We start from the raw sequence: 27,668 nt of genomic DNA on the forward strand, positions 1-27,668 counted from the left end.
CGCGGAGGAAGAAGACTCAGCTCGGGACAAGATGGCGGCCGCCGGTCCGGCCTCAGGCCCCGGGCGGCTCCCGCCTCGTCCCCGGCCCGGCCCCGCTCGTTTCCGGGGCTGTTTGGCCGGGGCGTTGTTGGGGGATTGCCTGGGAGCCGTTTTCGAAGGCAGGAGCGTCGTGAAGCTGCCGGAGCTGCTGAGTTTCCTCGGAGGGCTGGAACCGGCGCCGCCCGAAGAGGAAGGGGGAGAGGCGGCGGGGAGCGCGCGAGGAGGTGGGTGAGGGAAGATTGGCCTTGTCTCGCTCCTTCACGCACCCCGGGGATTCGGGTTGGGCCCCAATAACCCCCCCCGGATCGGGTTTTGGGGTGCGTGTGTCCCCTCCCTCCTCGGCATCCCCAGCATTGGGGTTTAGGGGGGGGGTGTCCCCTCAGCACCCCCAGGATTGGGTTTTCCCGTGCTGTCCCCCTCCTTTCTCCATAGAATCCCCCAATCTGGGATAGTCTGGTTCTGTGCTGACCTGACTCTCATGTGCCTCTGGATATCAAACACCCTCTCCTGGATCCTGTTAACCATGAAGTACATCCTGTCTGGTTTTAGCTGTGGGTATAGCTACCTGGCTGTGCCAAGAATGGTTTTTGTTGGAAAGGACCTTAAAAACATCTCATTCCACCCCCTGCCATGGGCAGGGACACCTTCCACCAGCCCAGGTTGCTCCAAGCCCCGTCCAACCTGGCCTTGGACACTTCCAGGGATGGGGCAGCCACAGCTTCTCTGGGCACCCTGTGCCAGTCAGGCCTTGGGGATCAGGGGGGTGCTGGCAGAGGGCAGGAGTGGTTTGTCCCTGGCTGAGGGTGTCACCCTGTCCCTCCTGTCGCAGAGTCGCTGCCCTACACAGACGACACGGCCATGAGCAGGTCGGTGGTGCAGTCCCTGCTGGCCAAGGGGGAGTTCGACGAGGTTGACATGGCCAAGAGGTGAGGACGGAGCTCCTGAAGGTGAAGCCATCACTGTGGCTGGCTGTGGAGTCGCTGGTAATTTGTGGAGGGGAAAAAATCAGGGAAGTGGTGATTAATCCTGTAATTTGGTGTGTGCTTGGCCCTGCCCTGGACCTGCAGCATCGGCTGCAGTGTGGGGTCAGAGTCTGCCTGGACATGTCAGCCCTGTGTGTGTTCACCTTTGGGGAGCAGAATGCCTGGAGAGTTCAGAAACATTTAATTTCATGTTTATTTGTTGCTATTTATGTTTGTGCTGCCCTTAATTTAGTGAGGGAATGGGAGTGAGCTCAGCTTGGCTTTGTTTATGATCCATTTCCCTCTGGAATCCCCATCCCTGGGAGCATTTGGTTCCACTTAAGGGAGAGCGTTTCTTTGTTTAGAAAACTCTTCCATTGAACTTGAACAAAAGACTTTCTTTGTGGTTGTGACCCACGGAAATGTTTCCAGTTTGCTTCTATTTCGAGGCAAAGCTGAGAGGGAAACAAGTGGCTTGTGGAAGGTGATGTTTATACACCCTTTTCTCCTTTCACACTGGTTTTCAGGAATTGTTTCCCTGCAGAACTGAACCCCTGACTGTCACTGATTCACACGTGTGATATTAATTCAGTTTAGCAAGAGGCTTCACCCAGTCACAAACACCAGTTAACAGACCAACCCCCCCGTGTGTCTGCCCTGCCCTGCCCACACCAGGTTTGCAGAGGAGTACAAGAAGGAGCCCAACAGGGGTTATGGGATGGCCGTGGTCAACGTCTTCAAGAAGCTGCTGAGCCCCAAGTGCAGCGACGTGTTCGAGCCTGCCAGGGCCCAGTTCAACGGGAAGGGCTCCTACGGGAACGGCGGGGCCATGAGGGTGGCCGGCATCCCCCTCGTCTACGCTGACACCCAGGATGTCAAGAAGGTACCGGACCGTTCTGGGCTCCTGGGGGTGTCCCTGGAGCCGGGGCAGCCCCCAGAGGGCTGTGCTGACGCCGGGCTTCCCTTGGCAGTTCGCGAGGCTGAGCGCGGAGCTGACCCACGCCAACTCCCTGGGCTACAACGGGGCCATCCTGCAGGCCCTGGCCGTGCACCTGGCGCTGCAGGGAGGGCTCAGCAGGGAAACCTTCCTGGAGCAGCTCATCAGCCACATGGAGCACGTGGAGGCGGATGACAAGTCCCTCAGCGACGCCCGGGCGTGAGTAGCTGTGAGGAAGCACCGGCTCTGCTGTGGTGGCTTGTTCTGGCTCCTCATGTTCTCCCCCTTTCCCTCTCTGCTTGCAGGCTGGGATTTGAGGATTTACCGTTTTCCAGGCGTCTAAAGAAAATCAAGGAGTTTTTGGAGCTCAGCAGCGTTCCCAAAGCAGATGTGTTGTTTGAGTTAGGTGAGTACCTTTCTTACTATTAGCATTAGGGAAGAGCTGGGAGCAGGACTAACTCAGCAAGCCTGGTAGATGTGTCTTCCCCCAGATTTCTCCTTGTGCTGCCTGTTGGGCACAGAATGTGGTGGAGAAGCTGCCTGTGCTCACCTGTCAGGAATTCTAGTCTCTACCCACTGATTCCCTGTGTCGTGTCTTGCTAAGGAAAACTTATCTCGCATTATACATCTTAATATTTGAAGATCTCTTAACGGCCAGTGGGTTGTCATGTTGAATGGGGGCAGGTAGATGTGTATGGCCAGACTACACTGGTGTAACTGGGAGTTGCTCTCTGGGATGTGAGTGATCCTGGGAAACTGGGGGGGATTTCTGAGGCACAAACCTTTGCACCTTTTCCTGATAAAATCCATGATACTGGTATGTAAAGTCAGTGGCAGCAGGAAGCTGCAGTTGGAAGGGAAGAGGGAAGGAAGCCCTGAGGGTGATGGCGGGGTGTGTTCCAGGCAATGGCATCGCTGCTCTGCGCTCCGTCCCCACTGCCATTTACTCCTTCCTGCGCTGCATGGACACTGATCCCGACATTCCCGAGCACTACAACGCCCTGCAGAGAACCATCATCTACTGCATCTCCCTGGGGGGGGACACGGACACCATCGCCACCATGGCGGGGGCCATCGCCGGCGCCTACTACGGCGAGGAGCAGGTGCCCCCGAGCTGGGAGCAGAGCTGTGAGGCTTTCCAGGAGACCCAGAGGATGGCCAAGAGCTTGTATGAACTCTACTGCCAGCGGCTCTGAGCTCCAGGGGGGCTCCGGGGGTTTCCTGAAGGCAAAGGGATGGTCACCTCTGCCTTTGTGGTCAGATCCAGCGGTGGATCCGCACCATCGGTGACACCAGCGAGCCTCAACTGGGAAAGGTGCCTGCTGCTGTCAGCTGGGAGCACGAGCTGCCTTGGAAGGGAGGGGACATCCCCTGCAGTCATGGATCAGCTGGGAAGTGGCTGCACGTGGCACCTTGGACAGTGGGTGCAGCTCTTCTGAGTGTACAGGAGCACCTTGTTTTCCATGGGATTGCTTGCTTTGTCCACCATTGTGCCATTTGTCATTGCAGTTACTGGCGGGTGTCTACATCTGCAGACTTTTTCCCTGTTTTCCTCTGCTCCTGTGTCTGTGGCCTGTGTTGTGGTGGTCAGTGGCCCATCCACACCCCTTACACAGCAGCAGGTCACTCTCAGCTGGCCAGCTAAGGGATGTCACAGGAGTCACCTGGTGGCCTGGGTTGTCCCCTGTGCTGGGTGAGGATGCCAGAGCACAGACCTCCCAGGGAGATTTGTTTCCCCAAAGGCACAATGAGAAGTGCCAGAGAAAGAAGGGATTTCTTTGCATCACTGGAGGCACTGTGAGAGACCTTTGGTGCCTGCAGACAATCCCTGCTGGGAGAGGGTGTCCCTGATTGCTGCTCCTCCTGTGTCCTATGCCCTGGGATCCAGCAGGCACCATCACCTGCTGCACTTTGTGTTCCCTTGCCCAGCTGCTGTCACACTGCTGCAGCCACTCTGGCTGCTCCTCGTTCGTGCATCCCACATTTTTAATGTCCTGTGTATCCCCAGAGCACCAAGTGAGATTCCTGTTTAAATCACAGTATCACAGTACTTCGAGTTGGAAGGGACCCACCAGGTTCATGGGAGTGCAGCTCCCGGGGAGACCAAATATGGGGGTGGAGGCAGTTGTGAAACCTGGTGTTACAAGGAATTCCTGGTTCTCCTGTGGTCAGTGCTAAAAATGACTTGAGCAGGATGCAGGAGTTACTTCTCACAGTTCTAGTCCTCTGTACTGGGTAAGAATTACCCAAAATTAGAGGGGAAGGTGAGTTAATTGGGGGAGAATTTATCAGTGTTTAGAAGCAGCTGGTGCTGGTGGCCAGGAACATTCTAGCCCAGCTGTATTCCAGAATTTCACATTCAAAACCTTTTCCTGGTGGAGCTGGTCAGGAAGGGAGAAATAGCTTGGGAATGGCATGTCTAGAAAAGCATTGGAAGCTTTTTTTAATAATTGAAAACAAAAAGTCATCATGTGGAAGCGTTTATAAATTTGAATGTGGCAGTGTGACTCTGTTATTTCTCCAGTATTTCTTGTGACACCGGGAAGTGCCTGTTGTGCTCCCCGGTGGTGTTGGCACGTGGTGGCCGTGTCAGGCTGCGTGCACATGTGGGAATCTGGCTGCCACAGGTCCTTCCAGTTTTCCCTGTAGCCTGCTTCCTTCAAGTGCCAGTCTTTTGTGTGATGCTTTAATGGGTTTTTCCTTGTATAAATGGATTCTTGTCCTGGGAACATGTGGAATTTTGGTCTGTTGTGTATTTCTGTATTGTGCTGCAGATCTGAGCTGTAAAATGCCAGGTTTTCCACATTATTCTGCCAGAGAGGCAACCAGATTCATGGAATTATTTAAAAGAAGATATTTTTCTTTTAAAGCAGCTTTATAATTTTAAACGTTTGGAACTCACAGAGAATGAAGAGCTCCTGTTTAAAGACTAGAGCTCATTTTAGGCCAAAATTTAAACATGTACTGAAACCTTTAGCTCTGGCTTCCTTGGAGAGAAATAAAATCCCTCAGTTATCTTTGTTAATTAGCCACTGCTCCTGTGTTTTGATTCAGGTCATGAAGTTGTGTTTCCCTAATGCCAGGAGTACCAGGAGTGGCTCTTGGTAGCAGGGTGAGTTGACACGGGGCATTGCAGGGAGGGTCACTGGAGAGGCGCTTTCCTTCTCAGGCTGCAGAGGAGTTCAGGTGCTGGAATGCAGCGTGTGGGATCCAGCAGAGACCAGGGAATGTGCTGGGAGCCCTGGGACTGGCAGCACGAGGATGGCTTGTTCCTTGGAATGACTTTCGAAGGTGCCTGCGTGGCAGCCAGGCTTTGGGAGCGTTTCACGCCTTACAAGGAACATCTTTGCCAGGTGGGAAAACACATTTTCTTCTCTTTATTTTTTGTACTCTGAGCCTCAGAAGGTGCTTTGCTACAGGTGATACAGCAGTCCCAGGTGTTTCTGAATCACTTGGGATGGAGGTTGGCTGTAGAATAAAAAAATCATGGGAAAAAAACCCACACAGAAGGGAAAGGGAATCCCCAAGGCTTCACCTGACATTCCTCAAATTAATAACTGCCAGGCTGGAAGGGCCTGGCTTTCATCCTTTTTTAAAATGGAACTTCTGGAGGCAGGAATCTTTTCCTTAATCACAAGAAGTAACTTCTTGCATAAGGATATCTACAGGGGGACGTGCTGGGAACGAGTGAGATTTGAGGAAGGAGAGTATAAGAGAACTGTGTGAGGCTGAGCAAGTCCCAGGACAAAGCACAGCTGAGCCCACCTTTGTACAATAAGTTTTATTGATGTTTTGTCAATACAATCAAGTACTGCAGTTTTAGTTGTGAAGAGCAGGCCAGTTTCGGGTCACAAAGAGTGCATTTTAAACCAACTTTTACTAGGACAGTGCATGTAATAAGTATTTACAAAACTAAAAACCTCTATATACTAGGTTAGAAATGAAGATACTAGAGGCAAATTTAAAAAAAATAGTAAGAATTTGTATATAAAAACGCACATTGTAATGCAGTTTTCAGCATTAAAAATAGACACTTCATCCAACCCAACCTTTTTTATTCTTGTGATTGAAACCAAAATCCCACGCGCTCACACACACGACAGAAAATAATCCTTTCTGCTGGCGAATATGTACTCAGTATTCCAGAAGGAAATCCTTCTGGAGAGTGAACAGCCTCCCTCATCCTGTGCATCGTTTTTTTTAGCCTAACTATGTGCGTGTAATATCTTTGCTTTCCACTAGTGTGTAAATGTAAGAGGTTAAATAGCTGCGAGGAGTGATTATGGGTTTGCTCTGCACATGAAGGGAAAGTGGAATTGCAAAACAATATCTACAGCACGAAGGAGTTGATCTGGGGGTGGTTACAGTGAGGAGTTTGGTCGTTGCTTTTTTGCCAGCTCGAACGAGAAGTTTGGAGTGAAACAGAACAGAACAATAAGACATGGGATGTAGGGTAGGCACAGTATAAATAAGTCGCTTTGAGGAGCAGGGTGAGGCTCCCACCAGGTGTGGCAGCTCCTGGCCCTGCACGGGTCGTGTGGGGCCAGACCAGCTGAGTTCTCCACAGGGAAGGAGATAGATCCCCTGCCAGCACCCTCCGCTCCCAAACCTGGGCTTGGAAAAAACATCTCAGCTTCCACTTTTAGTTTTAGGGACTCTCTGTGTACGGGTCCTGTTCCTGCTGGGAAATAACCTGTTACAGTCACAACCCAAATGGTCCTGAGCCCGTACCGCCCTCAGGAGTTAAAAATGTCCAGTGGGATCAGACACCTTTCAGCTTGAGAAGTTTCATCTTTGCGTGAAACTATCAACTTTAAGGAGAGAAAACCCCAGGAGGGGACACAGCCCCAACAGGCAGTGGCTGGAGCAGTGCCTGTCCAACTGCCCATTTCCTTCTTGTGTTTTTTTAAATTTCAGGAATAGGTGTGTTTTTAAAAGGAAGCCCTGGATGGCAAGAGGCAGAAAGACAGGACAGGCTTGAGGAGAAAAACAAACAAACAAAATAGAAATAGGAAAAGAAAAGTTGTTTAAATATCTTGTAGAGTTCATCTGGAGAACAAGTTCAGTCCCAGTCTTTCTGTGTTCCTTTGGCCATCGAACAGGCTGTAGGAAAATTGCAAAGGTCAGAGATGCTCAGCTGGTGACCAAATTGTTGGTGTTTCTCAAGGATGTGCCTTTGCAGAGGGACATGCAGTGGGATGCACATGGATTGACTTCAGCAGCGTGTTCCTGGCCTGGGATGAGCAGATCCCTGGCCTGTGAGTGGCAGTGACTGTTCTACTGTGAGAAACCTGCAGATCCACAGATTCCCTTGTTCCCTGTGCCAAGGGACAGAGCAGCCAGGTGGGCACTGCGGTGCCACCTGGCCCTGCAGCTCATACTCAGGTTGGTAAGGCTTCAGTATTAGGGAGACAAAGTGGTAACAACAGAGAGATGCTGATTTTTTTAACCTAAGTCTCAGAGTGGCACCGGGATTGGTGCCCTGTCACAGGTACATATTGCACTACACTTGTAAGTAACATTGTGAAGTGGATCATAGCACCGCAGTGAAATCACTGCATGGGCAGTTAGAACCCATTTTTTCTTAATTCTGGGATCCCCAGAGCAAGGGGGGACACCAATGCGAAAGTTCCCACATCCCAAAATAAACAGGAAAAGCAAGTTGTCCATCAGTGGCACTTCCTTGTGTCACTACAGCTGGCAGCACTGTGAGCCGGGCTCGCAGTGCCATCCTTGTGTGGGCAGAGATGCTCCTGAGGCCAAGCAAGTCTTTGGGCTGCAGAGACAGATGGGACAGGACCAGCCCTTGGACTTCCCAGCAGGTGAATGGAGAGAGCGGATCGTTGTTCATCCCAGGGGTCCCAGCTTCCCTCACTGCCTTTGGAACAGGTCGTGCCATCCTCCCAGGTACCAGTGCCTGGATGTTTTAATTCCTAAAGGTGCTGGGGGGAGGGTTCAAAATAATATTTACTTCTTAGAAGGTGCTTATGCAAAGTGTTCCACTTTTTTAGGATTATAAATCCAACCACACTGAATCCGGAGTGAATCGGAGAGACTGCCCCAAAGCACAGTCTGGAAAAACAGGCATCAGCAAACCTGGAACTCAGGCATCTGATGGTTGGGAAGGAAATTTCTCAATCCAGCGTGGATCCCTGCTGCTGTACGGGTTTGGGTAAGTGCTGGGACCCTGCATAGGTTACCAAACACACCAGCCGTGACACAGCTGGATTTATTTATCCAGCATTCCAAATGGGAAACGAGGGCACTTGATACAGACCAGGAGGGTCTGGTCTTCCAGCCGACCCTCTCTGGATCACAGAGCCAGATCCTTGCCATCCCAAACGTGTTTCTGTGTTTGATGTCCAGTCACTGGGGTAAAATTTATTCCAAATATGCTTTGCTGAGGAAGTCACTCCCCTCCCTCCCTTCTCCCTCCCCCAAAAAAAGAAAGATAGATGGGTAGATGTCTCCTTCCCAATTACCCTCGTGACTCTTGGATCAAACAGCGTGAAGCAAGGTCCCACAGCAGCGGTTTGCGCGTTCTTCCCAGTGACTTTTCTTTTTTGTATTAATTTTAAAACACTTTTTTATCAAAAAAAAAAAAAAAAAAAAAAGACAGTTTATGGCTAAAGTGGGTGAAAAGGAAATGTGCCCAACAGCCGTTATGTGGGGCAGAGCAGGAACCCGGAGAAGGAGGAGTGGATGTATTCCGTGGAGTACAGCCCGTTGGCCTGGTCCGAGGGCATTTGTACCCACACCTGGTCGTTCTCCTTGAGTTCAAGCACGGCACTGCCCGAGGCCTGGTCCAGGTACCCCTTTTTGTACTCGTCGTAGGTGTAGGTGGCCGGCACGTTGTTCTTGTACAGGGCCACCCAGACGTTGGTCCCTTTGACGTGCACGTGATAGGCGAAGTAGTAGATTCCGGATACGGGGCAGGTGAAGATCCCGGTGACCGGGTTGTAACCGTTGTGCCCGTTGTACAAGGTCCGGTCAAACTTGACGGGCATGCCGGAGGCGGGGAAGGGGGAGGTGAGGATGGCGGTGAAGGCGGGCGCGATGCGGGCGGCGAGCTCCCCCCGGCCGTACTGCGGCTTGCCCGGCTTGCCGTTGCCCAGCACGGCGCCCTCCACGCCGCCGTCCGGCAGGTGCAGCCCCGCGATGCCCGTCTCGTCCAGCACCCCCGGCGCTCCCGGTGGCCCAGGCGGCCCCGGTGGGCCCGGTGGCCCGTTCAGCCCCGGCGTTCCCGGCATTCCGGGCGGCCCAATGGGTCCGACCATTCCGGGCTCGCCAGTCTTCCCCTCGCCAGGAACGCCGGGGAGCCCGGGCTCCCCTTTCAGCCCTGGTAACCCTTGAGGCCCCATGGGACCTGCGGGCCCTTGCAATCCTGGGATGCCTGAGGGGCCCCTCAGCCCTGGCTGTCCTGGGATCCCACCATCCCCTTTGGGCCCGGGGCCACCCGTTAATCCGGGCACCCCCGGGAGACCGATGAACCCTGGTTCTCCTTTGGGGCCTGTCGGGCCGGGGGGTCCCACTGAGCCGGGCAGGCCCCTTTCTCCCGGCACCCCTGGCTTCCCGGCAAAGCCACTTGGGCCCTGGTCGCCACGCATCCCCGGCATTCCTGGGGGCCCGCTCGGCCCCACGTCCCCCTTGGACCCGGGCAACCCGTGCTTGCCCGGCAGCCCCATGGAGCCCGGCGGGCCTGGTGGGCCGATGATGCCGGCAGGGCCCGGCTCGCCCGGCTCCCCATCGACACCAGGTTCCCCCTTGTCGCCGATGGCTCCCTGTGCCCCTGGCTGCCCACGGTCTCCTTTCAGGCCGGGCAAACCTGGCTTCCCATAACCCGTTGGACCTGGCAGACCTGGGAGGCCTCGGATCCCGGGCTCTCCCTTCGGTCCCATGGGGCCCTGTATCCCTGGCACCCCCGCAGCGCCCGGGACCCCGATCCCATCGATCCCAGGAGGGCCCCGTGGCCCCACAGGGCCGGGCTCCCCGGTGACACCAGGCCCACCTGGGGGGCCCATGTCACCCTTGTCCCCTGGCGCTCCTGGCAGCCCATCCAGGCCGGGCTTCCCAACGCCAACAGGCCCGGGGGGCCCTGCGGGGCCAGGAGGGCCCCCATTCCCCCGGGGCCCTGGTAACCCGGGCTTCCCTACACCGTTTTCACCCTTCATCCCCCGCTCTCCACGGGGGCCTGGCTCCCCTTTCGGGCCAGGCTCGCCCCGAAAGCCGGGCAGGCCGGGGCCACCCTGGGGACCCGGCTTCCCATTGACGGAGAGTCCAGCTGGCCCGGGCAGCCCTGGGGGGCCGGGAAGTCCTCTTGGCCCTTGCTCCCCTCGCATGCCGGGCTCACCCTTGGCTCCAGGCATCCCTTTCATACCCGCCTTTCCGGGGAGTCCTGGGATGCCGGGTTTGCCAATGCCCGAGAAGCCGGGAGGCCCAGCGGGGCCAGGCTGGCCGTGCATTCCTGGCTTCCCTGTGCCTGGTTTTCCTGGGTAGCCGGGAGGCCCAGGGGGTCCACGTGGGCCAGGCTTCCCTGGCGGTCCTGGCTCCCCTTTGAGGTCCATGGGCAGCAGCGGTGGCATGTCTGTGGAGAGAAGAGGCACGGAGCGTCACTGGGGCCAGTGGTGGACAAGGCCTGTGCCACTGCGGGATGTCCTTGGGATGCTGGAGCTGGGGCCTCTGCACTGCCTGGGCTGGGCTTGCAGGAGGACTCTTCCATTTAAACATGGCCACAGTGGCTCACAACAGCAGGCCTGTCCTGAGGCAAGACCTGGGCCAGAGCCCAGAGTGCTAATCCCAGCCTTACATGATGTCAGGTGACACCAGGGAAGGTGTCAGCACAACCAGCCCTTGCCGTGGGCTCTGGCAACATTGTTTTGTGATGAGTTACTGCAGGGTGTTTTTAGGAACTGGATTCAAATCTCCCACTGTCTCACTTCCCAGAGACCTTAAAAGCACCGTGGGATTCAGTCACTCCTGCCTGGGCTCAGCTGAGAGGATGGCGACAGAGTGAGCCAAGACCGAGGATAATCCCTCCACCCCATCCCACCTGTCCTGGGTCTCGGGAGACCTTTAATCCTTCTGGATTAAAAAGAAAACTCTTGGACATGTACTCGAAAGCCTGAGGAGGCGATGGGTGTGTGGGTTAGGCCATGCCCATGGTGCTCGCTGGCACAGCTCCCTAGTCCAGCAAGGCAGAGAAAAAAACAAAAAGGAAAAAAGCACTGAGGATGGAGGAGAAGCCAAGAGCTGGGAGGGAAATGCAGCCTCAGCTCTGTCCAAATGAGTCAGCCCAGCTGGGAATAGGCCGCAACCACTTGACATTTCAAGAATTTATTGAGGTCTTTTGCAAACGGATATAAGAAAGAAACTAATGGGCTGAGAGTCTCCAAAGGCGAGGAGAGGCAGATGATGTGCCCACCGCAGCTCGGCATGGAAAGCGCAGACGTGAGCATAAATAACTCCTCGAGGCTGGCCCAGGCAGGGTGTCACCTCCCACATGACACCGGGAATGGGTGAAAAAGAATAAATCAGACAAACTCTTTTTTTTGGGAAGTTTGAATTGAAGGAAACACTTGACATTCGCACCTACACAGGACGATGACGAGAAACGCAAAAGGTGGAGGAAAAGGCCTTGACATCTTGGGTGAATTTTAACCAAATCTGCCTAAGGTAGATCATTCCAGTTGGGAAGAGATCCCACGGATTCCATGTGGGATGGGAATGGATCCTGACTGGAATGGGAGCAGGATATGAGGCTGTGTGCCTGGGCATGGTGTTGAGGAGGAGGCAGTGGGGTCCCCAGGATCTGCCAGCCTGGCCCCCTCCGTGAGCCAAGCGTGGCCTTGGGAGCAGGGACACCCATAGAGCTGGGATCTGCCAGCACGGAGATTTCCTCAGTCGACGGGAAAAGCTTAGGGGAGATTTGAGACACGTGAAAAGAATAACTGTGGCAGCAGCAGGCACTGCTCCCAGAGCATCGGAGGTGGCTTTGCTGCCCTAAGCACAGCAATTAGCTCTGGCCCTTCCCAGCCTGGTGCCGGCGTGTTTTCCTTTGGGTAATGGAAACATTTTCAGAGCTTATCTATAAATCAAAGCCTGGCCCGCAGCCCCAGCTGTAGCCGCGGTCACTTGGCTCCCTTGATGAAGGAAATACTTGTCTGTCATGACATTGCCACTGGATTTCTACAAACTCCTGCTCCTCACCCCGGAAAACCGTGTGGGAAAGAGGGTGAGGGAACTGTGCTGCACTGTTTCTGGGGTTTGAATCCTGGAAAAAATTTTCTCCAGAAAATGATTTCAATGTGTTTTCTCCCCCTACTTTTTCTTTAATTTTTTTTTTTTTCTTCTTGCAACGGTTTGAAAAGAATTAGTTTTCTAGGTCATTTTGCATGGAATCAGAACAAGGATCTACAGCTGAGCCCACGAAGGAAGGAAGAAGCACACACACACTCTCTCACAGAAGGCAGCAGAGAGAAACGCCAGGCAGGAGCTGCCAGCTCGCAGGCGGCCAAAAAAGCAGACGGGAAAACCAAACCGGGGCCGTTAGCGGAGAGAAACTGGGACACTGCAGCCACGCTGGTGTCCGATTTCAAAAGCCCATGTCTTACCACAGACACGTCTCGGAGCTCTGCGCTCCACAGCAGCAGCGAGGGGTTCTGTGTTCCCCCCGAGCTGCCCTGAATGTTAACGCAGAGCCAACTGGGGCAGCGGGAAGAGCACGGGGCAGGAATGGATCTGCGAGCTCCCACCTGGGCACCACGGAGTGTTCCCATTCCCGAGGAGCACGGGCACGGCCGGGTGGGTGCTGCAGCCCCTCCAGAGCTGTGCTCATCCCAGTAAGGACCCTTCATGCCTGGAGGAGGGACCCAGCAACACGGACCGGCCACCAGAGGAATAATCCAGTGGGATGGGAAGTGATTCCCAGCCAGCAGCAGGCCTGGCCAGCGCAGCCGGATGACACTGCAGGAAGGAGAGGTTGGCTGCTCCGTGGCGGAGCCCGGCCGAGCTCGTTCCAGAGCGGCTGCCAAGCCCCGTCTCGTGAGAGAGTTTCACAGGGACACTGCGTGGGATCGGTGTTTTAGCACCTCTCATCCTCTGCCCCAGCAGTGGGTGTCCCAGCATAGCACCCAGCAGTAGGTTTACCTGGCAGCAGGGCCATAGACGTGGTTTCAATTATGCCCAAAATAACCCCCGATGTGCAAATCTCTGCTTCAATATTCTGAGCATTTTAGCACTCAGCAGCACCTCCTGCCCTGAGCTGCCTCCGTGCTCCTGGGGCAGCCACTTCTGGGTCAGAAAAGGTGTCTGGCACCCTGAGGAAACCTGTCCCTCGCTAGATGGCACCTGGAGGCAGGAGGGATCCCCCCTGTGCCTCCCCAGCTGGAGATCCCAGGCCTGGGGCAGCCAGGGGGCCCCCCCAGCTTCCCGCCGGGCCAGGGTAACCCGCGGGGGCACGGAACAGCCCTGTGCCGTCGCGACCAGTCAGCTGAGCTCCCCGAGCAGGGCAGAAGGCCAGCAGGGATTTTCCTTGCCAAATTAGAGGTTAAGCAGAGATGGGAGCTCGGTGGGATCCAGGAGGCACTGGCTTCCCCAGCTGCCTCCGTGCAGCCCCGCAGCCGGTGGCTCAGGCTGCAGCTGTCCCTGCTGCGTCCCCGTGTCCCCCACCTGTCCTCTCTTTCCCAGGGGTTTAGGAGAGTAATGCCCACGGGACTCCTGTGCTCTGCCCTGCCTCAGTGTCCCCTCTGTGCCTGCTCTAACCTGGCAGAGCTTGCCCAAACCACACCCTGCCCCAGCCTGGCACTTGCTGCTCTCCCCAGCACAGGCAGTGCTGCTCTGAGGCAGCACAAGCTGCTCCCATGCATAGGAAGAAGGAGAAAAGAGAAGGGGAAACAGCAGGGAGAGATTTGAATCCAGTCCCACCAGCAGCTGAAGTGTTCCTGTGCTACGCTGGAAGGTTTTGGCTCTGGCTGGGATTCAGGGAGCAGCTTTACAACAGCTGGGAAGGGGGCAGGGAGGGGGGGGCTCAGAGCACACTTCGGCTCCAGATATTGCAGTGTGTTTTCTGACACATGTGCTGAGCTGAACTCCTGATAAGCCATTCAGCCCCGCAGTAAATCAGCCACCGGCAGCTCAGCCTTCTCCAGTTTCTCCTCCCAGAGCCAGGACTTCAGCTCCTGGGAGCATCAGCGTTTGTGAGAACCCACAGACAGGCTCTGATGGCTCTTCCTGAGCATCAGGCACCAATCTGGCAGCTCTGGGCACCCAAACCCAGCATTGCCCCATCCTGTGGTGCTGCCAGCAGCCTGGGATGGGCACAAGTCCCAAGGGCAGCTGTGGGTAGGGGTGATAGAAGACTGGGGGTCCCTGGGCCCTGGCTCTGTGGATTGATGGCCCCGGTGCCTCTGCCCCTCTGAGCGCACATGTCACTCCACAGGGAACGATTTAACATGTGAGGCGTTTCTGGTTGCTGCTCTCTGAGGGAGGAAATGTCTCTCTCCTGCTCTTCCCTCGCCAGTCTGGGTTTCTGCTCCGGCCTTGGCACTCTTTCCTTTCCCAGCTGGTGCAAAACACAGAGAGGGAAATGGAATAGGTGGAGGAGTGGAAAAAGCCTTGCTGGGACGGCTCAGGTTTAACAGCAGTGAGAGGCGGAGGGGGCGAGTGCTGGGGCTCCTGTGCCTCACAGCTGGGATGGGCAGCAGGGTGGGAGCAAGAGGCTGGGGAGTCCCCTGCGTGTCCCAGCTCCCAGACCAAGGGACCCACGGGTGCCCCCCCAGCCCCAGCAAAGGGGAGGCCTCTGAGGCTCTCCCTGTGTCCATCCTGTCCTTCTGCAATGGGTTAAGGAGACTCAAACAGCCTCCTGTGCTTTGCCAAAGATGTTTTGGACCTTTGGCCGTGCCAGGTGACTCCCAGGGGCTCCAACCCCGAGGGTAGGGGGTGACAAGTATCCGATGGCTGTGGGGTGCCACAGCCCCTTCCCACTGTGCCAACAGCTCTCCCGTGTCCTCCCATTCCCCCGCAGAGTGCGGCCCTTACCCAGGTACTGCCCTTTGCCTTCGCGGAACGGGGGTCCCAGGGGTCCCTTCACCATGGGCTGCATGTACTTGACCTGGGCGTAGCCCCCCACGCCGCCTCCCACTGCTGATCGAGGGCCAACCACCATCACCATCATCACCAGCAGTGCCACGGCGTCCGGCAGCATCCTGCTCCTGCTCCTGCTCCTGCTCCTGCTCCTGCTCCTGCTCCTGCTCCCACAGCTCCTGCGGACAAAACAACAGTGAGAGTGGGCACCCATGACCCCCTGTGCCCTCTGCCACTGTGGCCGTGGCTCCTGTGGGAGGCTCAGGCTGTCACTGCCAAACTGCCTGCCCTGGGGACAGCCAGGTGAGTGCTGAGTCTCCCAAATGGGTGCTGGACCAAAGCCCCAACGTTGGAGCTGGAGGCTCCCGTTTGTGGCTCAACTGCGGCGCTTCGCGGGCAGCACCGGGAGCTCCCGTGGAGGATGAGAGATCGACACAGGAGCAGCAGCATCAACCCTAAGTGCTTGTTTATTTAAAATAAACCCCCTCTATAAATACTCTCTTCCTCCAGCAACTTTCCCTGCCGGCTCCACGCGCGGAGCTGCAAACAGATTGATTTGCAAAGAACATTTATTTTTGGAAGCTTAAACAACACGTGATGCCAAAGAGCTTTTTGCTGATTTTCCTCCTTCTCGCAATAATTGACCCGTGGTGGTTATTAATGAGAATTAAGCTCCTGGCCTGTCCCACTGGGGAGCAGGGGAAGGGCTGCTGCGTGCCGGGATTTCATCAGAATTTCCTGAATTGCTTTTGCTGAAGCAGCAGGGGAAAAAAAAAAGCTGCAGACTAGAGAAAAAACAATCCAACACCCCCCCCCCAAAAAAAAAAAAAAAATTAGAACAAAATTAAACCAAATTAAGTCAAGGGAGCGGGAAGCCCTGGCACAAGATTGTTTCTGATGCTGCAAGGGCTTGGCAGGTTGTTGAAGTCTCCAGGGATGAGGAAGCCTTGACTGCTGCTCTCCTGCCTGGAAAATGCCCTCGGAGTAGCTGAGGGCAAGAGGGGACAGGGATGGCCCTGCCACTGGAGATATGAGGATGCAGGTGGCTGGGGCAGATGCCGGGAGAGGAGCCCAGCCCTGCCCATCCCGCCGCAGCCACGGGCCCGGAGCGGTGCTGGAGCCACGGCAGCACCCGGAGCTGTGGCCGTGGGTCGGGTGGCACTGCCAGGGACACGCGTGACAGCCACCCCCGGCCTCCCTGGCAGCACGGCCGGGGCCTCGCCGCCGTTATTGTTTTTCTGTCTTCGGGGTCGAGGAGAGGAACGCTTCTTTTATGAAGCTGTATTTTACAAGGATTTGTTTAAGGGAAAAAGAATCCCATTTTAAGGGATTGCAGCTGTAAAAATACAGTTTCTGTTAAATAAAAGAGGAGAACAAACCCCTGAATCAGCTATTTACTTGTTTTCCTTACCTGGTATGACCCCTGTGCCTCCATCTCTGCCTCCCTCCCTTCCCAGCTCTCTCCTCTCCCACCTGAGCTGGAGTCACCCCTGCTCCTCCCCTCTGCTGGGCTGCTTTCAGGATGCTGCCATGAGAAAAGCACCTTGGGGTGGCTCAGCCCCTCACTGCTGGGTGCTGCTTCCCCTGTCCTTCTGTGAGACCTCGACCCTTGTGGAGACGCAGGATGGAAGGAAAACAGAGCCAGGGGGAAGGGAGAGGGAGGACAAGGGGATCTGGCCAATCTGCTCTGCACTGGTTTCAAAATTCCCTGTGCCCTCTGTTACCCGGTGACTCCAGACATGGACTCTCCTGTGTGTTCTCCATTGGTCCAGCCGGGTCATTCCACCTGCTCCTGCACTCCCAAGGGGCTGTGGGACAGTGGGGGGAGCCTGGCCTGAGCCCCCCGGGCACGTGTGTCCACCCCTTAAGGAGGGGGGTCTCTGGTGCTGTGCTGTCCCCCCCAGTGGTGCCCGGCACTGGGACAGGAGGCCTCCTGTTACCCGCACTCTCCAGGCAGTGATTTAATGAGAATAAAATGGAAACATCTGGAGCCTCATATGATGGATAAAGTGTGCACAACGTGCCTGTGGAGAGGCTCTTTCATGCCTGAAATCTCCTGTGTTATGAACTGATAATTAATCACACGACGCTCCCTTCTCGCCGGGCAGGTCGTGAACAGCGGCTGGTCCGCGGTGTGGATGGGGCAGCTGTGGCTGGGGGGTCACCTGCCTGTCCTCCTGGGGGTCACCTGCCTGTCCTCCTGGGGGGAGCAGGGCCCTGAGCCGGCACCAAGACCCCTGGCACAGCTTCAGAGCCACTGCTGCCGCACTGGCGGTGCGAGTGCCGGCTCCCCTGGCAGGCAGCAAGCAGACGTGTTAAAAACCCCTGGCACACCATGAAAGTGCCGGGAATAGGGAAAAAAATCTCACACTTAAAGCATGAGAAAGGAGACAAGAAATGTCACCTTGTTCTCGCGGGAAAACAACCAGCCTGTGCCGCCCCCATTGCTTCAGAACTGCCTGTGGCTTGTGCTGGGCAACCTGATGAGCTCCTGGCATGCTCCTGGCTTGCTCTTGGTCATTCCCCATGGAAAGGGGCTGCTGGCCCTCACACTGACCCCCTCTCCTTGCAGTGTCCGTGTCAGCGCTCCCATGTCCGTGAACTGGGCAATGTTCCTGTGAGCACCACGGCTGTGCTTCCCTGTGGACACAGCTGGGGCTGTTGGCTGAGCTGTGGCTGATTTATGGCCCCTGTTACTGAAATATTAATGAAGGGCCTGAACGGCCCTGCGCCTGCTCCCTTCAAGGCTAATTATTTTTTCAGTCCATATATGTGGTCCACGGGGGATCTGCCATTGCGACTAAAGGTCGGCACAGCAGGGAACTTGTTCAAACCCGGCAGTCAAAGCGCGGTCATTGCAGGGCACGGCGTGTGCTGGCTGGCCCTGGCCCCAGCTCCGGCCCCACATCCACCCTGGAGGGGCTCAGGGATGAGCCGGGGGGGGGAATTTGATGCACCTCAACTGCACACCCAGGCCCACTGGTGTGGCCTCATCCCATCCCTGTTCCTGATCCCAAACCCATCCCTGTCCCCATTCTGTGCTCTGGGAGCACAAGGCACAGTCGCCACCTCTGGAAGGGGTGGCAGAAGTGGTCCCAGGCCAGGGGGGCAGTGGGAAGCACCTCACACTCTCCCAGGCAGGGAAGGGGAAGCACTGGGAGCAGCCGGCGCGTGTGGGTGGGCTGGAGCAGGCGGGCTTGGCCGCCGCCGTGTCCCATCGAGCCGCTCCATCCTCCGGTCATTTACAATAAAAAATAAAGCAGGGAGGATTTCCAAGCCCAACACGGGGCTGGCCCTGCTCCAGCGGGAGGTCGATGATTTGCTTTGCGCTACACATGCTTTAAAAATAATAATAAACCGAGTCAAAAACGAAAAGTGAGCTATGGAGAGGGAGAGCAGCCCGTTGTTTCCGCAGGCCGGGCTGCGAAAGCCAAAGGCATCGGGAGCAGCTCGGCTGAGCAACATCGGAGCTCGGGGGGGACTTGGCACCGGCCCGTCCTTAACTGCGTGACACCTGATCCCATCCAAGGCTGCTGTACGCGCCGCCGGAGCCCGAGCCGGAGCCGGAGCCTCGCCCGCCAGCAGCCCAGAGAACAAGAAAACATTTTCCTTGACGAAGAAAAAACACCCCACCCCATCTGCAGGGACCTGCTGCCCCTGAGCAGTGCCCACGCCTGGCCCCGCACAGAGTGGGATGGGCACCGCATGGCTTGGCACGGCCTATCGTGGCATGGCGTGGCATGGCATGGCATGGCATGGTGTGACACAGCACATGGTGCAAACTGCCTGTGGCTCACTCTGCCCGCAGCCAAGGAGCCTGGGGTCTGGCAGATACCGGTGTTGGTGCCACCACTTGATCCCACGGCCACCGGGTCAGGGCTCAGCTCAGGCGGATTAATGACCCCGGGCGTGTGTGCCGGGAGCGCAGCCTCAGGTCACGGCTCAGGGCTTAATCCCTCACCTCCAGCTGTCAAAACTCCTCGTGAGCACGGCAGAGCCCTGGTCATCGCCATCCCTGTGGAATGGGGGGCACCGTGGCCTTGGGAAACCCAGACAGAGAACCCCAGGTTGGCATCGGCTTGGCCCTGGGTCTGGGTGGAAAACCTTGGCACAAAGCTGCAGGAACACTGGGTTCCTGCCCTGGGGGCGAGGCTCAGCCTGGCTCACAGCATCCCCGGGGCACTGCAGGCCCCTCACCTAACCACGCTGGGAAATCTCCCATGGAGGTGAGGGGAACCCAAGGGACGTGTCCCCTTCTTGCCTTGGCCCCCGTGGAGGGTTTGTGCACCCGAGCCCCCTGGTCCCGTCCCTCCCACCAGCCTCCACTGCACCGAAATACCAGACTCGCAGCATTAATAGCAGGGTTCCCTGCCAGGTGCATAGTTTGACCAGTCGGATCACACATGCCAAACCACAGGTATTTTATGAGACGTTTCCTGTTATGAAGACATTTTTGTGGGGATTCATTTTTTTTCTTCCCTTCTTCTTCCCTCCTCCTCCTCCTCCTCCCAGTGGGATGGTGGCCTGCCTGGAGGGCAGAGGTGGCACTGTCCCTGAGGGCTGGATGGAGCAGAGCAGGAGCCAAGTGCCAGAGCTGGGGCACAGTAGGGATGGGGGTCCCAGAAGGTGCCATCCCCTTGGCCACACTGACAGTGTCTGGAGACCCTCTCCAGGGGGCTGTAGGAAAGGGAAGGACACGGGCTGTGAGCCCCAGTGAGCTGCTGGAGCATCAGGTGTCACTACCTGAGGAACATGTGCTGGCTCAGCCAGCCCTGCCCCAGGGACACAGCAGCCCTGGTGGCAGCAGTGGGAAGCAGTGGGAATTTTCCCGGGGTCTGCAGGTCAGACCCACTTTGCCCTCACGGCTCCTGCTCAGGAACAGCGTTTTCTAAGGCAGAGAAATCTGCTAAGCCTGGAGGGACCCGCAGAGAGCGATTCCCGTCTCAGGGAATTTGCAGGCAGGTGGCCATCAGCTGCAGAGATGGAAACCTCCAGCCTCGTGCTGGGGTCACCGGCTTCATCAGAACCAGCCGTGGCCCAGGCCAGAGCCCTCTGGGCAGGGGGAGCTCACTCAGGGGGCTGCAGGTTGGGACACACAGGGCAGGGATGTCCCTCCTCCCCTGTCCCCATCCACGCTGTCCCTATGAGAGCAGAGTGATGGCACGGAGCACCCTGGTGCTGCTGGAGCCCATCCCATTAATGCAGCATCCCAGTGGCAGCCCATGACAGCACTCAGGGAGCGCACGGTGGCTCCGGGTGCAACAGGGAACCTCAACAGCATCACCTGCCCTGCCCCAGGATGGACACATTCCAGCCACAGGGGCCTTGCACCACGGCAGAGATCAACTCTGGGAGCTTGTGGGGACAGCAGCTCCTGAGCTGGCTCCTGGTGCCCCAGCAGAGCTGGGGCCTCCCCAGCACAGCATCACCTCCACACATCCCCACACCGCGGTTTTCCGCCACTCCACCCCCCACACCGCCCTCCACGGTGCTCCCAACCCTCCCAAGGTACAGCAGCAAATGTGTGAACCGCTGTGAAACCATCCCCTCCTGCGAGGAACTCCAGGAACATCCCCCAGCTGCCCAGACGGGAACTCGCCTTGCAGTGTTTATCCTAACAGTCATTTTATTTTAACATCAGGGGTTGAAAGCCTGTCTCCCTGGTTTTGCTGGGTCCTTTAATCTCCATTTCCTCTCCTCTTCCAGCTTTTTAGCAACCCCCCAGGTGAGCCTGGCTGGTGCCAGCGCTGCTGCCTGTGCCTGCCCAAGCTGCTCCCACACATCCTCAGTGTCCACCTCCACAAACCCCTCTGCCACAACACCCCGTGAGACCAGCTCCACCCTTGGAGCTGCATCTCCTCGGGGGTGACCCCAGACCCCATCTCCCTGCCCCCAACAGGGCGAGACTGTGTTTCAGGTCCCCCTTGGCTGCACCAGCAAACCCCCCCCGGATGGTCATTCCCCGGCTGCCACCGCTCTCAGTCCCACCAGGTCGGTCACAGCCTTTGGGGACTGCGTTGGCTGCAGCTGATGGGACCTGTCTGGAGCAGTGCTGGGGTCCCCCTGCCCTGGGGTCAGCCCAGGCAGGTGCTGTGCAGTAGGGGGGTCCGTGTCCCCCCACCGCCCTGTCTCCGAGCTGGCCCCTGCTCCACTCCTGGGGTTAACGGGGGGAAAATATTGTTTATGCTTCCCTAATATCAGCCTTCTGTTTTGCATTTGCCGTTTCTTCAAAGATAGGGAGCCGCCTCTGCCAAGATTCCAGAGGAGATATCCTCAGCAATGCCGACCGCGCTCCCCACCGCACTCAAAGAAAACAAATGTCAGGCCAAGGATTGATATGAAATAGTTTAAAAATGAGAAAAAGCTGCCTTACAGCTAGGTTTACATTAAAATAAATTTCAGGAGCAGGAGCCTGGGCTGTGTCCCTCCCTGGCGGGCGGCACGGGGGGATGGGGTTACCTGCCGGGGCGGTGCCATCCTGCCCTCACCCTGCACCAGCACCCGCTTCCCCCTCCCCATTCCCATCCCTATCCCCATTCCCTCCCCATCCCCACCCTACCCCCATCTCCATCACATCCCATGCCTATTCCTGTCTCTATTTCCATGCCCTTACCCCATCCTCATCCCTATTCCCACCCCTTTCCCATCCCCATCCCTGTTCCCATTCCCTGCTGCCCCCAGGGCTGTGCACCATAAAGGAGCATTCCTGGCACGGCAGTGGAGCTGCTTCCCCATATCCACACCCCAGGAAGGGGATGGAGCGCACGTTTCAGGCTGTATTTATGTTCTTTAACCTAATTTACTTTAATTTAATTTCTGTGAGCAGATGTGAGACCCCAGCCAGACCGAGGTGTTTGGTGGAAACTCTGACAAGACACTCCCACACTCCCAAATGGTTTCAGATTTCCCCTGTGCCCTGTAATGCCCGTTTCAGGGGACAGTTCCTCTGCCAGGCAGTGCTCCCAGGGCCCTGCAGTGCCCTCATCCCAAGGGGCAACGCCCACGTGCCTTTCTGTTGGGACGGACACGGGTTGTGCAAAATCAAGCTGATTTTTTCCCAGAATTTTGCTTGGAAAGAATTTGTGTGACACTGTCACAAGATGTTTCACCATCGCTGAATCAGCTGCTTTGATTTTTCAATTTGAAATTTCTAAATTTTTTTTTTTTTTTTCCCCAGTTTCCACATTTCCTTTGTCTTGGAGCCCACAGCCTCACAGGGAATTCCAGTGGCCCCACTTTCCTGGGGATTAGGCCAACCCCTCATCCCCCTGAGTCCCGTGCAGAGGCAACAGTGATTCCCTGGGGGGACCCCCCTTGCCCGGACCCTCTTGCCAACACGGCACATTGGCAGCGCTGCCCTGCCCACGGAGCACCCACACCCCGACAGGACAGCCCAGAAGGAAATGGGATGGATTTGATGTGTCCCAGACCATTCCAGGGGAAGAACCACTTCTGGACCCAGGTTGTAGAAAGGATCCAGCCGGGACAGCATCAGGAGCAGTCTGGGAAAGGCCTGGAGGAGCCGTTGACCTTCACAGCTCCAGAGCTTCTGCCTTGGCGTGGCTGTTACCACTGACACTTTGCCAAGCAAAATTAGGGACCTGGAGCTCCAGCACCAGTGGAAAGCAGTGCGGAATATATGGAATATTTTCTTAGTGGGACTCATTTGTTTCTGTTAGAGATGCCAGCCCTGGTCAGACACACGGCCAGTGGTGCTCAGGGCTGTCCCTGTGGCCCTGCAGTGCCCTTGCTGGAGGATGGGATGAAACGGGAGCATCCGGGCACAAAGCTGGGCACCGACCCTGGGGAACGGGGAGACACTTATTACAAAACGTTTTGTTTAGTCTTCAAGCTGGAAAAACACTCAACTCACTCGAGTTTTCCTCCGGGCTCTGTCATGTGGGAAGCTCCCTCTGCCCCCTCTTGGGACCCACTGCCCAGAGGGGCTCATCCTGCCAGTGGCACAGTGCTGAGCCCAGCCAGGACCCTCTGCCTTGCCATGGGGGCACTGAGAGGGTGCCGTGGTGCTCAGGAGGGGACTGGCATCATTACTGCATCCAAGGAACCCCAGTGGTGATCCCAATTGTCTCTCCATGACAAGAGCAGATTCAGACCCAGGGAACAGACCCAGAGCTGGGGATCAGGGGCAGGCTCTGGCACATTGCTGCCTTCTAGGAAGTGGTGGGCACATGGCAACCCAGTTTGGGCAGGTACTGGGCATCTACTGTGGGTGCCACACTGGCCTGGCATTTATAAGCAATGAAACATGGGGAAAAAATTAAATTGACTGATTGAGCCCATTTTTCTAGAAGACAATTCTTAAAAAAACCCAAACCAACACCAAGAAGGGAAAAGAAGACCTTCAGCCTTCAACCATGAATTACTGTGGGACCAGGGTAGGGAAAGGCTCTGGAGGCAGGGACAGCAGTGGGCAGTGCCCAGGGAGGGTGACAGCCCCCTCCACACTCACCATGGGCAGGTCAGGGGGTGCCCTAAAGCTCTGCCCTGAGTGGCTGGGGGACCCACCCAGGACAGGCAGCAGCAGCCTCCCCACTGCTGTGGGAATAACCAGAGAAGCAGGGTGAGCAGAGCTGGCTGCCATCACAGGGTGTCTCGGGGAGGAGAGGGCTCCAGAGGATCCCACACCATCCCAGCTGCCCTGGCAGGGCTCAGCCAGCGCCTGGCACACCCACAGCTCGATGGGCTCCTGGGAACCTTCCTGCACAAGCCCACAGACATTTTCCACCACATTTACAGCAAGAGCATTAAAATGCTGTTTTCCGAAGGCTCGGCACGTTGAAATGTCAGGCCCTGGATGGAATGTGGTGGGGGTGTGGTGGGAGAAGGGCTCTGGCTGTGGCTGGGTGCCAGGAACCCCACTCTGCACTGGCCTCTGGCCTCCAAGGGAGGCACTGGGGGCTGTGGCCGCCTTTGTGCCCCTGGCACCCTGCGGGCAGTGGTGAGTGGAGGCGGCCGGTCCTGGACGGGGTCTTGCCCCGGCACTTGGCTCTCAGCACTGTCTCCTGCCCACTGCAGAGCTCCCTTTGTTGGGAAGTTACGGCTGCCCCTTCCCACGGCCCCCGCTGGGCTCTGCCAGGGCCAGACCGTGGCCACGATGAGTCAGTGGAAAGCAAATGCCGTACAAGACCAGTGTCCCAGGGCCTCGGGCCATCCCTGCCCGTGCAGGACCATTGCTGTGGCACCAGCACCGTGTGTGACCGGGCAGGAACGGCAGGTGAAGCTGTAAGGCCACTGCTCTCCCCCTGGGTCTTCTCCATCCACCACAGCTCACCAAGAGCTCACTTTATGGCAGCCAATTTCCCCTCTGTGTGGTGCTGGCACACACTGTGCCCCAGGGATGCTCCCTGCACCCATCCCCTGCCAGGGCAGCAGATCCTGGTGCTGCAGGAGTGGTGTGTGTGAGCCCAGCCAAGGGGGGGTCAGGGAGCTGGGGGACCCCGTGGTGTTCTCTGTGGACAGGGAGTCCACACGTGCCATGGCAGGTTGGTGGGGCTATTTCAGCACCATCCAGAGAAGTGTCTGACGCTTTTATTTATAAACCCCCTGGCTCCTGCCCAGCTCCAGCCACTCGCATGCAGGAAAGGTGCCGTGGGAGCCAAGACAAACAGAGCCAGCAGCATCCCTGCACGAGGGAGGCAGCGCCAAGCGGGCCAAGGATGCTCTGGCTGGATCATCCAGCCCTGGTACCTGGCAGGATGGCCATGGCCTGGCACCACAGCTGAGATCCCACAGCACAGGCTGCCACAGCATCCATGCAGCCACCCTGGGTGCCCCAGCTGTGCCAGGGCTGCGTGGAGCCGGTGGGGAGTTGCTGGCAGGACCCTGTGTGCACCCCCAGTGCAGGGGCTGCTGCTCCGTGCCAGGGACATGCTCGGGGTCTGCAGAGCCACTGTGGGACCCCTGACACTGCAGCCTCCCCCTGCTTCCCACCCTGCTCCCCTGGCACTTCACCAGGACAGCGGGCCCTGCTGGCAGCCAGTGCTCTCCCCAGAGAGGGATGCAAATTCCCACAGCTCCCACCAAGCACGAGGATGAGGGTCCAGCCCTGTCCAAGGGGGCAAAAGGGCTGCCCCCACAGATGCACTGCCCCAACGCTGGCTCCAGCCCCAGCAGCGTGGCAACAACTGGGTTATTGTCAGTGTGTGCCAGGGACACGAGTGTGACAGGGAATTAAACAAACCCGGTGCTTTCTGCTGGTCCCAGTCCAGGCTAATCCCATAAGATGCCCTGCCAGCACAGCCAGCAAGGAGAGGCAGCAGGTCCTGGCCCCCCAGCTGCCCTAGGCACCATCCAGGGGCACAGCAGTTCCCACTGGGCACAAGGTGGGCACAGACAAAGGCACCGTGAGCGCTGGCTGCAGCTGCTCCAGGGACTGGGCTAATGGGGTCCATTCGCTGGGTAGTTCTTGGAATAACAAATTGTATCATCCAAAAAAGCAAAACCACAAAAGGGGATCAGTTTGCAGCCCAGCTCACAAAAGCCCCTTGTCTGGAGGCCCCCGCACCCCCCAATCTCCCAGAGAAAACTCAGTTTAACCAAAACAAGCAGCAGGCCCAGCCCTGCACTCTCACACTCCACGGAGCAACACGGATCAACCCGATCCTGCAGCTGGCAAACACCACCAGCCGGCACCTGACTGTGCCACACGGTGCCAGAGAGCTGCCCCCCACTCCTCTGGAGCTCCATCCAGACAAAACGGAGCTGGCCAAATCCCAGAGGGCTCTGGGCACAGTGCAGACCCCCAGTGCTGTTCCAAATCCATCTCCCAGTCCATCCCAGTCAGCAGCAGGGAAAGGGCAGCCCCAGTCTGGCGGGGTTTCTGCAGGAGCAGGAACGAGCAAGCCACGGATTTCTCTGCAGCAGGATGAAAGATGAGGCTCAACACCTGCTAAACCCTCTAATCCCCCTCCTCACCCCTGCCAACTCTCCGGCAGGCTGGAGCCCACCAGCCCCGTGGGAGGAGCAGGTTTGGAGCAAACAAGGTTCCCAGCACAGCAGGGAGTGACCCCAGCCCACAGTGGGACCAGTCAGACAAATCCACCAGCTCCCTCTGGTTTCTAACTCCCATGGGAACGTCCCACGCCTGCTCTCAGGGCCAGACCCCCCAAGGTCACTCAAGGTCACGAGCACCCATTTGCATCCTGAGAGGACACACTGGCTGAGATGCTCACCTGGGTCCTGTCCTGGGGGCTGCAGGAAGGGGAAAGGGAGAAGGGGAGTTAAACCCTTTCCCAGCGGGGCTGTGCTGCAGAGTCACGGGATTTTTGACTTATTCCTCCAGTTGAGATTGGACCCCAGGGGAAAAATGCCATCCTATGCCAGGAGCCCCCCAGCAGCTCTGCAGGGGTCTTGCTTTTGGGAAGATCCCCCTTCCATGCCTCCAGCAGTGAGTGGACAGAGGTTTGCTTCTCCCACCTTCACATGCAGGGCAGGAGCATCAGCTGCCAGCCTTGTCCTGGAGCACCTCTCCAGCCCCACAGCTCCTGTCAGGCACCCCCAGCCCCCAAACTCGCTCGAATTATTGGCAACCTGAGCAGTTCTGCTCAGGTTTTGGACCAGGTTCCACGCCTGGACCATCTGCCACCAGCCAGGAGACTCAAACAGATGATCTGTGACGTCCAGCTCGTGCAGGACACCACGGCCCCACAGCACCAGGCCCTGGGGTGGGAACGGCCACAGCCCCGGCGTTCACTGACCTTAGGGGACCAACACGCCCGAGCTCCCACATCCCTTGGGAGCACAGGATGGGAGGGAGCCCTGCACCCAGCTGTGCCCCAGGTGGTCACTCCAACACCTCCCCTCTTCCCGGCCGGATGCCCCCAGGAAGGCAGCTCCGGACCAGGGGCGACCCCGCCGTCACGGCCCATCTGCCGCGGGAAATTCACCGCCTGCCCGGCAGCTCTGGCTGCATTCCTGCCCTAAGTACCGCGGATTTGCTGTGCTTTATGAAAAACGAGAAGAATGTTTTAAATGAAATTAATTCTGACGAACCCAAGATTTCATAAAAGCGCTGCCCGGGCACGGTTTGGCACGGACCCGCTCTTGTTCGCTCTAGTGCCTCCCCTGGGGGGAGGAAAATACCAGGCCTGGCATAAAATAATTACAGGCTCCTTGTGCAGCTCAGTTTATGGCTGCTGGAGGAGCGCTGGGGTCTTGTCCTGGCCCAGAGCTGGTGGCTGGCAATGACATCACACACGGTCCCCAATAAACTGTGGTGGGAGAAGGTGTAGTGGAAATGGGCATCAGCACCAACCGTGCCGGGCTGGACACTGAGTATCCCTCACTGGGGCCGTGTGGGATCATCTCACACTGCCCCATGAGCTGGCACTTCCTAGCACGGTGCAGTGCTGGCACAAACAGGGTCCATTCGTGGCGCAGACGTGTCTGTGCTGGCGGTGGGAAGGAGCGAGCAGAGGTTCGGGAAGCGGGCACGGAGCCACCGGTGCTCGGCACGGCCCCACCAGCTTCCTTTGGACGCAGACAGGGGAACTGCTGTGGGCCTGCTCGGCTCTCCCTTTCATCTCGACTTTAAAAAGACACTAAATTAAAACCACAAAGGCACCCGAGCCCCGAAGCGACTCCGCTGTCCCGCCGGCCCCCGCGCCAGGGGATGCTCGGCAGGACGCGGC

General features: G+C 57.2%; 2 protein-coding genes across 4 annotated transcripts; one reads left to right on the top strand and one right to left on the bottom strand.

The window, feature by feature from the left end:
* Positions 1–15: 15 nt before the first annotated feature.
* ADPRHL2 (ADP-ribosylhydrolase like 2) lies at positions 16–8,400 on the top strand. 3 transcript variants are annotated; one of them, XR_003573056.1, is made up of 7 exons: positions 16–263; positions 869–965; positions 1,677–1,884; positions 1,973–2,157; positions 2,244–2,344; positions 7,106–7,323; positions 7,950–8,400. XR_003573056.1 is itself a non-coding variant. In XM_027900006.1 (6 exons), exons 1-6 carry the CDS (start codon positions 32–34, stop codon positions 7,198–7,200), a joined length of 918 nt encoding a protein of 305 aa, XP_027755807.1. In that variant the 5' UTR covers positions 16–31; the 3' UTR covers positions 7,201–7,854. The 3 variants fall into 3 exon arrangements, 2 of the variants coding, with proteins under 2 accessions (XP_027755807.1, XP_027755806.1); XM_027900006.1 differs by lacking the exon at positions 7,950–8,400 and having other exon boundaries at positions 7,106–7,854; XM_027900005.1 differs by lacking the exons at positions 7,106–7,323; positions 7,950–8,400 and adding an exon at positions 2,842–4,966.
* On the bottom strand, positions 8,399–15,157 carry COL8A2 (collagen type VIII alpha 2 chain). The gene is made up of 2 exons (XM_027900001.1): positions 14,974–15,157; positions 8,399–10,522 (listed from the first exon to the last, which is right to left on the bottom strand). The coding sequence occupies exons 1-2, from the start codon at positions 15,137–15,139 to the stop codon at positions 8,601–8,603; spliced, it is 2,088 nt and encodes a 695-aa protein (XP_027755802.1). The 5' UTR covers positions 15,140–15,157; the 3' UTR covers positions 8,399–8,600.
* Between the last annotated feature and the right edge of the window lie 12,511 nt (positions 15,158–27,668).

Source organism: Empidonax traillii, unplaced genomic scaffold (genome assembly GCF_003031625.1).
Source record: "Empidonax traillii isolate 1590-97213 ecotype Southwest subspecies unplaced genomic scaffold, ASM303162v1 scaffold700:size438121, whole genome shotgun sequence".
NCBI classification, from domain to species: Eukaryota; Metazoa; Chordata; class Aves; order Passeriformes; family Tyrannidae; genus Empidonax; species Empidonax traillii.

Bases quoted from the DNA above. Each gene is read 5' to 3' on its own strand.
- ADPRHL2 (XM_027900005.1), top strand. From the start codon at position 32: ATGGCGGCCGCCGGTCCGGCCTCAGGCCCCGGGCGGCTCCCGCCTCGT. The intron at 264-868 runs GTGGGTGAGGGA...CTCCTGTCGCAG, and splicing joins GGCGGGGAGCGCGCGAGGAG to AGTCGCTGCCCTACACAGAC. The intron at 2,345-2,841 runs GTGAGTACCTTT...GGTGTGTTCCAG, and splicing joins AGATGTGTTGTTTGAGTTAG to GCAATGGCATCGCTGCTCTG.
- COL8A2 (XM_027900001.1), bottom strand. From the start codon at position 15,139: ATGCTGCCGGACGCCGTGGCACTGCTGGTGATGATGGTGATGGTGGTT. The intron at 10,523-14,973 runs GTAAGGGCCGCA...TTCTCTCCACAG, and splicing joins AGGCAAAGGGCAGTACCTGG to ACATGCCACCGCTGCTGCCC.